Here is a 12,218-nt window from a genome sequence, read left to right as displayed (position 1 = left end):
GTTGTTGTTGTTGTTGTATTGATTATGTTCACCGTAGGCGTTTGCACTCGCGTTTAAATTTGCGCTCGACACGTAATTACTCTGCGTTTGCTGTTGCAGCGGTTGTCGCCCGAAATTTGTGTTAGCACTCGCGTTTTTGTTGTTGTTGTTGTTGTGGTTTTTCTGATTTAAATAAATCGTCGCCGATGACGTTTGACCGAAAGTATTATTGTTACTACTACTACTAATACCAACTGTTGGGGGCGTTGGTTTTGTTGTTGTTTTTGTCGCACTGTTATTGTTAGCTTTGAAATTTACAGAGTTTTGTAGTTGTTGTTGTTGCTGTTGATTTGTTGTCAGTTGCAATTGACGCACTGTTTCCTTTTGTTCTTTTTGCTGCTGCTGCTGATTTGCTTTTTGTCTGCTCAACAATTCGCAATCCGTTATATCCGTCTGCGCACGCGGTCCACCTTCAACTGAATTTTTATTTCTGCTAACGTATGAATTTACTGGCTTTGATGCGCTTGCTGTCGCGTTCGCTCCACTCGTCGGCGACAATTTCTGCTCCAATGTTCCTCCTACCATATTTCTCCCTGTCGCATTATTTGCTCCCATTATTGCCGCCGCTCCATCTCTCATTGCTAGTGACGATGATGGTGTTGGTGGTGGTGGTGGTGGTGTTGGTGCTGGTGTTGGTGCCGCTGTTACTCTCATTGGCTGTGGTGTTGTGGTCATGGTTGTTGTTACTGCGCCGATCGCGTTGGCTCCATCGTAGCCGGCTTTTGTTGGCTCAACTCCACCACGATGCATAGTGCGACCGGCATTACCGGCACTGACGCTGCAGTTGGCGTTGACGTTGGCGTTGGGCGCAATGACGCGATTGCCATACATTTTGCTGAGCACGTACTCAGCTCACTTCAATTTGTACAAGGTACTTAATAATTGTTCTTAATGTTGTTTATGGGTTGCTTGTTTAGTTGGTTGGTTGCGTTTTCTCACTTCTCAGTGTTCTCTGTTCCGAGTGAATCGTCTTTTGTTACCTATTTCTATAACAAAATATTCACCACACCTGGTTTCTCACCGTCGCTCATCTGAAAATAGTTTAACTCTTTTTAGTACATTTGTTTACGGATTATACGCAGTGTTGCCAGGTTTTAGGCCTATTCCCTTTTTGATGTTTTTTATTTCCCGTTTTTTCCCCTTTTTTATATAACCCAGTTTTAAGAAATGGCAATCAAAATTTTTTTCCGTGTTTTATTTTTTATACGATCAAATACCGTATTTTTTAAAATCTTAGTCAATAACAATAACAATTCAATTTACATGTAATATTATTAATACAAAGGTATTATTTTAAAATATATATTGCATCATTCATGTGATACTGTTTTCAACAGCACTGATAAGTGACCAAATTAAGAAAATGCAATATTGTGCTCCGCCGCAAACTCACATAGCTTTATCTTTGAATTTTTAGGTTGATGTGCTACCGAACCGTTAGTGAGCTGCGACATTTTCAGCTTAGGGGTGGATGCTGACGGACGAGATTCTTCGCGTAACTAATCTTTAAATTCCATACAGCTGTCCCTAATAGTATTGTTATAATATTTATGGNCTACCGAACCGTTAGTGAGCTGCGACATTTTCAGCTTAGGGGTGGATGCTGACGGACGAGATTCTTCGCGTAACTAAACTTTAAATTCCATACAGCTGTCCCTAATAGTATTGTTATAATATTTATGGGAACGGCGTATGTAATTTTCCCCGTTTTCACGTCCATTATTCCCGCTATCCCTCTTTTGTTCAAAATTCCCGCAAAAGGGGAAAAATTCGCTCTTCTGGCAACGCTGATTATTGGTTTAAATTGGTTCTTTTCTGTCTGTAGAGTACGAGACTCTGCAAATTAGACGCATAAAATTGTGACGCGTTGTTTATGTCACTTCTTATCTATTTCAAATATTTTTAAACAGTGATACAGTTTCTTGCTTGATGAATTTTAGAGAATTGCATTCAAGACTAGAATGTGTATATATGTATACTTAAATATTTTTGCAAAAATTTTCATTAGTCATACTATATAGTTTACTTCCGTTCTCTTGAATACATACGTTAATCATACCTTGTTTTGTCGAAATTTGCGAAAAGTCTGATAAGATTGATTTGCTAATATTGTTTTGATTATTATTGTGAGCAATCTAATTAAATTATTTCATTGATTTTTAGAGGAAAGACTTTAGGTTAGTTTGGAGTAAATTTTACAGATCTGGAGAGATATTATGTAAATAAAAGTATCTGTTAATAGTGGACCTTTTTTATTTTGGAGGGATCAGTTTTTACTTTTCATACATACTTTTTGAAATTTTATCAAGATTACATTTTAAACTGCAGCTATGATCTGTTAATGGTACTCAACATTTCGGATGGAAATCCAACCATTTAATGCCTTATAGAGAAAGTTCTTCAACTCGACTTTGGAATTGTGGGTGGCCGACAGAATCAGAAACAATTTTTCCAAGCACTCAGGCAGTATTGGCCATTGTACTTAAGGTCTAGAGACAGAATTTAGAGGAAGGGAAAACTTATCGGACTTCTTTATGAACCTCCGAAGTTTTTACTAGAGATTCGAGTGGTTTCTGAGGCCATCAGAGCACCTTGGCTGCAACTGCAGACCTACCTGTCTCCAATTATCCAGTCTACCACTTTCAGCTTTGCAAAAACTTCCGATTGAAAGACCGTTGCGATTGTATCCAAATCAGTAAAGCATCTGGAATAACCATCCACATTCCATCTAGCTCTAGTACCACTTTCAGAGTCCTGGAGCCGTCGATGTAGAAAGTTTTCATCGGGCTTGCCCAGAGAGTATCTGGACCTCTCCATTGCTCCCTTGTGGAAATCTTACGACGTTCTTTCTTCCATAGAAGACTCCAGTTATCAGTTTGACCTTAGGTGCCAAAAACAAAGGGTACTGCTCAGGCAGCCTTCTAAATAACTCTCTGTACCCGGAACTCCGATCGTCGTGCCACAATCCAAAGAAGTGAAGAAAACGCATCATTGCATTGCGTTCACAAGAGAGGTGAGAGTACCATAACAAGCTCTTAAATAAAAAAAATTTGAAAACTGGTCTAAAAACGATCCACATAAATCCATGTCCACACTTAGGAGTGATTTTTTGAGCTTCTTACACCCTGTAAGATCTTCTTAAATTCGGCGAAATAATATATTTTTCTGCTAGATAACTTAAAAGAATGAAATAAATTTAATCTGCTTCTTCAAACGAAGCCAAATTCCTTATTGGTTTGTTCCGATTTATTTCCGATTGCATATCTCAATCTAATATGTAACTGTTTGTAATTGATAATGATGAAAGGAGCCTTTTCATGACAGATGTATCGTCGCAGGTTTGGCCCTGCCTCTCGAGAGGCATTTCAACATTTCAAAATTCAACTCTTTACAAAAGGAGGTGTATTTACCCACTTCCGGTCGGAAACGGAAGCCGGTAAAACGACCAAAAGACAAAGCATCCCTGACTTGGTGATTTATATTTTTTCGTTTTCCAATAAAAACATTTTCGTCCATATCAGAAGTCCAGGACAAATTAATGTTCGAAGGTCATTTTGAGGTTCAAAAAGGCACTTCTGAGAAGAAACAAACAAAAGTCCAGTATTTTTATCCTCACAATCAAAGTCTGTAATAAGAACATGTCTGTCTTATTAAAAAAATGGACTTCCGGTCAGTATAACCTACTTCTGGTCGAAAACGGAAGTCGGTAATACCATTAAAAGACCCGATTTGTTAATCATATCTTTGCGTTATTCAAAAAAAAATATTTCCCTCCATTTCCACGGGTGGTTTAGGACACCCTGTATATATATAGGTACATTAGACAGTGTCAAATAAAACGAATAATTTTTGTCTATCGGTCCTGAAAATTTCGTTATCGTGCACAAAAGTCTAGTAGTGGCTAAATTTCAGCTGAGTATCTAAATTTTTTGATTTGCACTCGCAAAAATACGAATTTTTAATGAAAAGAACCTTTGACGCTATTTTTTTTATTAACAAATTAATATAATTAATAAAAGCAAACTACTTTGTAGGCTATTTAATTTCAGTATAATAAGTGCAAGTTTGAAGTTGCTAGGAGATACCGTTGATTTTTGGCAATTTTTGTTGTTGAAGGTTTCGTAAATTTTTTTCCATGTAAATAAACAAGCCCTCGAACACACTTTGTATAAAAGAAAATTACTGACACCGTCAACAAGAAAAATGGCCAAAAATCAACGGTACGTCCTAGAAACTTAAAATTTGTATTTGTTATATAAGAATTGAATAGGCTACAAGGTTGTTTTGTTTTTATTTATTATATTTTATTGTTTATTATAAAAAGTTGCAAACAAATATTTTCATTAAAATTGCTTATTTTTGCAAGCGCTCACTAAAAAAAAAGAGATGGAGGACCGACATTTTTCCACCGACAGTGAAATTTTCATGTGGGACCGAAGGAAAAAAAGAGATTGGTTTTGTTTGACACTGTCTAATATACATACAGAGGCGGGGCTAAACGTAACGTGGACGTCAGCGATATCAGCTATGCGAGGCCTCTAGCAACATTTATTTAATGGGCTGAATTATGCACTAGTGTATGAGGATGGTTCCGGGCGCAGAAGGCCACGCATGTGATTTTTATTGGCAATCGCAAGGGAATGGCCAAAAGCCATTATTTTGCATTAGGTTCCAGCTGCTCACGCCTTCCGGTGTTTACACCGAACACCCATTTGGAAACGAGCTAATGCGCTAAGCCAAAACCCTAGCCTTAAAAACAAACTCCAATGAAAAAGAAACTACGAAGCCTCGGCAATCGATTAAAGGACTACGATGTGGGGGTATGTATCTGGAATGGCGGGGTCCTTAATGAGGAAGGTGCCTATACCCAGCTGGTTAATGTCCTCAAAAATACAAAGACCCAAGAATTGAGCGGACAGTGTAAAGCATAAAACGCGTGGTGCCTTCCAAAATCTACTACATGGAATGTAAACCAACGCAAATTCGATGTTGGGATTTGTGGTGGGAGGAGCGTGTCTCTACAAACTGCATCGCAGCAAAATTTTTCAACATTCGCTCGCTCGTTTGCGCCAACGACGGAAGAGAGGGACAAGGCACCCAAAGATGTCTTCTATGAGCGCTTGGAGCGCGCACACGAGTTCTGCCCGAACAACTATGGAATTTTCCCGGGAAGCGAAGTCGTGTTTAGCAGATAATTGTTTATAACAATATGCCGAATGAATTCATTTTTTTTTTGAAGCCGACCCCTACGTTTGACCAATAGAAAACGTTATTTTTCCAAATTGCTATGGAAAAATAGGTAAGTAGGTAGGTAGGATAGTTTTTTGGCTGTTTTACAAAGTGCCTTAACGTGTCGTATTGCTCTAAAGTCAAAAATTTCATAGCGTTTATAAATATTTTTAACTGGATCTTAAAATGGTTCCAATTCAAATTGAAATTTTATTGAAATTTTTCTCAGTGTCTTTCTGTTATGATCACACTAGCGCTATGTAAAAAATAAACACTCTGTTATCAAACAAAGCTACATTTTGTTTCTCTCTTTCCTATTTCTCAATAAAATGTGAATGAGCAACGGCAAAACGTGGTTAAACTGACATTCAAAACTAATTGAAATCGCTTCTCACAACATTGGAATGTGCCTATCTGATGATAATCACACTGTTTCGCTGTGAGCATTGTTTTTGTGTCTATCGTTTTGTCTGGCTGGTTCTATGCTGCTTGTTGTTTAATAGGGGTATTCTCGAAATCTTGCAAAGCCGTTGCACGTAGTACGGATTGCCCGGATTGCATAGCTTGCAAACACACAACAACAAAATAGATGGGAAACAGCATTTCCTATCGCTGTAAAGTATGCAACGTCCGAACCCATGCACATATTTTGCAAAAAACCATAGATCGCTACATTTTTTTGTTATACCTTGTTGCTGTATTTGTTACAGAATTTCGCTGCTTGCAACCTATGCATCATTTGCAATAGGGTGCTCTCGTACTCTTCCGAATTTGGAAAAGTATTTTTGAATTTCGTGCAATCCGTGCAACGTTCAAGACTTCAAGAATACCCCTAATGTAATTCTCCAATGCATTTTGTATGCAAGTGAAATGGTTGACTGACTGCACTGCAAGGAAAATGCATTGCGGCCGCAAGTGTCATAGTCGTCTGCTCTTACTACTCCACCGTAAACAAGAGCCCCCAGCAACTGCATTGACATGCACACTTTTGTTGTCGTCATCGAGACGACAGCGACGGTGCGTCGATGCTAACGTTGACTTTGTTTTAGAAATGCAAGTATTGCACAAATGCATGCATTGCTGTGTGTGTGGCATGTGCTGGGCAGCGCGCTGATAGCGGCAGCTCTGTTGCATGCGCACTCTCTATTAATTCGATTTCTTATTGCGTGGCACGCGACGCTTGTTGCAGGTTTGACGTGGTGACCATTTTAGTGTGTTTGTAAACAGCGTTTTTTGAATTATTTTTTCGTTAAGTCATTTTATTTTGCTTTAGCGAGTTGTTTTTATTTTAGAAGTAATTTCATAATTATTTTTTCTAAAATATACGGCTACACTCTCTAATGTTTATTTGTTGTATATGTTGCCGGCCGAACGCGATCTTAGGATAAACTAGTTTCCCCTAGGCTAAACTGGTTCTACCTAGATCAAATATATCCGTCCAACGCGGAAGCAAGTTGAACGTAACAAAATTGTGGACTGCGTGGCTGGAATTGGACTGATGAGGGTTATTGTTTTGAAGTGCTGAAAGGTGTTCTGCGCAAAAATACTGTGGCCCCTGTTTTAGTTTAGCCTAGGCAAAACTAGTTTGCCCTAAGATCGGGTTTGGCCGGTAACATATACACAACCTGTATTAAAATTATAAGCTCAACACAAGTTGACAAGTTTTCACAATTTATATTTTCGTTAGTAAACTTTAGTTTCTTATAAAAGCATAGTTATTTCTTTAACAAAAATTCAAGTTTCAAACTTTGCGAAATGTTAAAAAAATAAACAGCTTGTCGTAAAAACTGCAAGTTTTTTAATAATTTTTTTTAGTAAGATTTTTAGTTTGCAGTAAGTTTGAAGTTGCTAGATCTTACCTTTAATTTTTTGGTAATTTTTTTGTTGAAGGTGTTGCACGTTTACTTCCATAAAAAAAATTGCTAAGTTTTCTCCATATAAGCAAAAAACGCAAACAAAAAATAAAAATTGTCAAAAATCAACCGGATTTTTTAGCAACTTCATACTTGCACTATGCAAAAATTGAATGGGCTATGAAAACTCTGATCAAAAAGTTTGAAATTTTAATGAAAATGTGCCGAATTTTCCTTAATTTTAGCCAAAGTATAAAATTTTACTTTACATGATTTTGGTAGCAGATGAGCTACATATCAAGCCCTAACCGCCAAAAAGATGTAATCGACATTGTTTTCAATATTCGACTTTTGCACTTGCAGAAATGCGTCTAGATATTTGAGGAATATTTCTGAATCAAAAAAAAAGAAGAAATTTTTAATAAAATATTGCTTACATCCTTTTGGTGGTTAGAGCTCAACATATGTGTGTTTATAAAAAATTAACGATACATTTTTACCATGAAAACATTTTGAATACCGAAAAAAAAAATACATTCTAAATACTGTTGTCCGTCCCTGCGGGAAATGCATCTAACTATAAGTTAACTTGAAGGTGATTAGCAAGGAACTAAAGGTCACTATTACCTGCGTATTTTCGTTGAGGAAGGCTTACTATATATGTATCGCGATGGTCGCGAAATAGTCAACGGTGGTTACCGCTATATTAGATGTCAACTAACTTGTAACGAACTACTTTTGGACATAAAATATCAATAAGAAAATTGCACTTTTTTACTTTTTTATATTTTTACTTTATTTATGATTAGATACTTGTTTGCATATTCTGGTGTAGGTGGTCGCATATTCGAATTCCGTCTAGCGATGTCAGAAAACATCGATGCATCGAAAATAACGATATTTTGCTTCGATGCATCGATGGTTTTTGAAAACTGATATCTCTAGTACATTGAAGTGGATTTAACCAAAAAATTGAAATCACTCCTAAAACTTCCGTTAGAAACATATTCAACTCAATTACAGTAATTAATTTGAAATTTTGTACAATTTTACAAANAACCAAAAAATTGAAATCACTCCTAAAACTTCCGTTAGAAACACATTCAACTCAATTACAGTAATTAAATTGAAATTTTGTACAATTTTACAAATAACATATTTTGTTATTAAATAGTAACTGAAAAATCCTATGCAAATCGATGCATTGCTTCGATGTAACGAAAAATATCGGTATACATTTCGATGTATCGAATCAATGAAAAACATCGATGTATTTTTGCCACTCATATCCCCGATTCTGTCAGAGAAAACTTCAAAATGATAATATAAAATTTCGATTTTCATTTTATTTGTTCTAAATTCCAAAAAGTATTTGTTAAGTGGAGAAAAAGTGTATTCAAAGTAAAATTTGTACGAGTATATTTAAATAGAAACTTGTTCAAAGAAAACAAACTCCCGATTACGTCTGCGTGACTCCTGCGTTACTTGTCAACTAGTTTCAAGTTAGCAATTTCTAATGAACTAAAAGTTAGTTATATCTATATTTTATCTAAAATAATTATTTTTGTCCGATTTCAAAAATTGTTAATATGGCGCTTAAGAAGCGTGAGCGCAATGGGCAAACCAAATTTGGTTCAGATCGGTCAAGTAGTTTTTGAGATACACATACATACATATACGATATAAGTAGGTCGCTGCCACCCCCATTTTTCAAAAATTTTTATAAAAAACACTTTTTTGTTAAGAGCGATTGTATTTATCAATTTTCAATAAATATTGATGAATTCCCTAGCCACACTGCTAAAAAATCTGAAAGTCCAGTACATAAACAATATAAATTCAAGGCCGTATTTAAGAAAAGTCGCCTAAATTCGATAATTTTTATGTGATTGCAATAAGTGAGCTATCAGTTTATTTAAAAATAGATTTCATTTTAGATAGTAATACATATTTTGAAATTGTAAAAATTATCGAAGGTAAACATTTAAAAAGTTTAGAGAAATATGGGCTTTTTTATTTTAGCCGATAAAAAATCCCAACAAGCCAAGTCTGACAATAGATTATTATATACCATTGTTAAAGCCTATATATCCTCTGCTGAAATCATAATCGATCAAAAATAGTCATTCAAGAACTCATAAATCCTCAAAATCGTATTTTCTTACCTAAATCGACAGGTCGCCACCTCTAAATGACTTTTAAAAAATCTATAAAAATAGGCACTAATATTTCTCATAAAAACAAATAAAATTACGGGGTAGGGTCTTAAAATTACAAAAAAAAAAAACATATTCGAAGGGCACCTTAATATACATATATACCCTGCAGGGAAAACGCCAACTAGTGCGTAAAATTTCTAGTTTCGTACTAGATCTTTATCGCCAAAAACGAACCAGTCTGATAGTAACTAGATCCTCTCCAGCCCAAAATCGGCGAAATGTGGGACTTTTAGAAAACTATTTTGTTTCACTTTTTCCATTAGAAACCATTAGTGACGAATATAGAACTGGTTCGAAACCATAGAAAAAGGGATGCAGCGTTGGGAGGGGGCTTGTTGGTAGATATATATGTGTTTGGCGGCTTTTTCGTTCAAATACGATTCCATTCTGCACTTCCCAGGTGCTTTTCTTAGCTTGGTAATAGAAAACAAAAATTCGTGTTAACATTTTAAGATCTTGGGACCTTCTGGAATCTGTCCAATAACCGCAAGCAAACATTCATTCAAACAAACTTAATTTCAAATTGAAAACACACGTCTTTGAAAATAATTTAAAATCGCACACACGGAAGAACGGAAAAAATTGGAAAATCATGATACTCTTTTCTTTCGCCTGTCGATTTTAGAACTGGTTCGAAACCAGTACTGGGTCTAAAAGGACTAGAAACGCACCAGTTCAGAGTCAGATATTTTGCCCATAGGGTAATTGGATAGTAGAAATTACACACACAAATACAGGTTCAATGTTTTGCCAGACCAATACATTTTGCTCAGCCTGAAAGTAGACTTCAAGAAGTTGCACTTCATAAAACGAATCTGTCGCGAAGCGCTAATAAGAGCGCTGTACATTCTTTTATTTTAAAGTTCTACTACTAATTTAATAAGAAAAAAAAATAATAATTGAAAATGACGTATAACATACACGGGCAGAAGGGCGATCCGTAATAAGTATCGAAGTGATGAATGCATATTTTGAGTCTGTTGAAATCAGCAAAAGGAGATTTATTTGTGCATACTACATATAAGAACACTGCAGTTTATGAAATATCGCTCAGTTACTTCAATAGCGCCATAACTCAAAAAAGCAAAACTATGAAAGCTTTGCAATTTTTGCACTATATAGCAGAACAGGTAGTGGTAATTTCGGCATGCTTAACTAAATTTTTGTATTTTTTGCATTATGACATTTTCGAAGTAAATGCGCGACATAAATTGTATTGTATAGATATACATACATAAATATCTAAAACATATGTATTTACATAATGGTATCTTCAACGTTACCCAGTAGGAAAATGAAGCGCGTTATAATGCCTTACCAGCAATTTACACTTAAGCCGGCGGACATTACCATTTTAACAAAGGCCTTATATAAGTAGCAATTTAGAATGTACGCTCGCATCTTTTTTCGGACAAAAAACTGTATATTTGCTGCGGAAAAATTTCGTTTCGCGGTATTTATCTCCATTTAAAAAAAAAAACATTTTTTACAGAAGGAGTATTAGTTATTTTTTTAAGAGTTTTTCAATAAAGCTAAATAACTCCTGGTACTATGGGCGCTGTGCGACAACATGATACGGTCTAACAGAAGCCATGTAAATCCCAATTTCCAAGTTTGTACAAAATTAGACAAATTCAACAAATTTGAACAACGAAAAAGCAACAAAGCGGTAGAAGTTTAGAAAAAAAGAAGTCTGATGAGGAGATGTGGTGGTATCGAAAATGGGGTAGTACCCTGCGAAAAAAATTATCAATTGATAAAAAATAACCTACTTGTAGTTAGCTTTTTTGCGGGATTTCTATAAAATACATAACTTGTGGTTAGCTACAAAAAGCTAACTTGAAACAAGTGGACAAGTAATGCAGGAGTAAAGCTCGAGATTGTTTTCTTTAAACGCGTTTCTATTTAAATATCCTGCACTTCGCAAATACTTTTTCAAATTGAGTACAAATAAAAGGGAGATCGAAATTTCATATTATCATTTTGAAGTTATGTCTGACGGAGTTGGAATATGGGACCACCATAAAGTAAATAAAAAAAAAAAATAAAAAAAAATATATTTTGTTTTTCCTATTGATATTTTATGTCCAAAACTAGCTAGTTACAAGTTAGTTACATCAAATACAGAGGTAACCACCCTTGACTACATATAATGCAGAGATAACCACCCTTGACTATTTCTCGGCCATCGCCATACAAGTATCTATAGTTAGCTTTCGTCACAAAAAATATACAGATAAAAAGTGAATTTTACCTCCTTTCTAATCAACATAAAGATAGCTTATAGTTAGACACATTTCCTGCAGGGTATAACTTCTACCGCCTAGACTTTGTTGCCTTTTCCAATTTTCCTAATAAAATAATCGTGGTACAAAGCTCAACAAAAATATTAAAATTAAATGTTAATAAGCCATAATAACATTGACAAATAGATATGATCTGTCGCAAACAGCATTTGTCCCGCAAATTTTTTAATAAAAGAACCTTATAGAAATGTGCATGGCAATTTCAGGACCAACGTTTAAAAATTTAGATTTTATTGAAGATTTCGGCAGAATAACTGTATTGCCAAAAAAATGTTGAAAATCCGCAATGAAATCTGCGTTTTGTTGACTTTAGTCCTCAAATTTCCACGCCCATTTTTATGGGTTTGTCGCCTTAAAGAAAAATCTCGCTACATAAATATTATTTCCGGACAGGTAATCTATCGGAACCCGTAATAAAATTTACATTTTTGCCAACACACGACTTTTAACACCTTGCTAAATATATCTCATCCTAAGTTGTCGAAAACAAATTACAAAAAATTGTTGACTCCGACAAAATAAAATACTTCATTCTGATTATTATTAATTAGAGCATGTTTTTTTTGGGCAAC

At 35.3% G+C, this 12,218-nt stretch overlaps 1 protein-coding gene across 1 annotated transcript in view; it reads right to left on the bottom strand.

Moving 5' to 3' along the window:
• LOC108365795 (myb-like protein P) overlaps positions 1-12,218 on the bottom strand; it is a 39,048-nt gene that overhangs the window by 15,562 nt on the left and 11,268 nt on the right. The window contains exon 3 of the mRNA XM_017619955.1: positions 2-1,070. Within this exon, the coding sequence (XP_017475444.1) occupies positions 2-870 (869 nt within the window). The 5' untranslated portion in view covers positions 871-1,070. The remainder of the gene's footprint in view (position 1; positions 1,071-12,218) is intronic.

Source organism: Rhagoletis zephyria, unplaced genomic scaffold (genome assembly GCF_001687245.7).
Source record: "Rhagoletis zephyria isolate East Lansing unplaced genomic scaffold, Rhagoletis_zephyria_1.1 Rzeph_scaffold_01999, whole genome shotgun sequence".
Taxonomy (NCBI): Eukaryota; Metazoa; Arthropoda; class Insecta; order Diptera; family Tephritidae; genus Rhagoletis; species Rhagoletis zephyria.
This window is presented reverse-complemented; position numbering and strand designations above follow the sequence as displayed.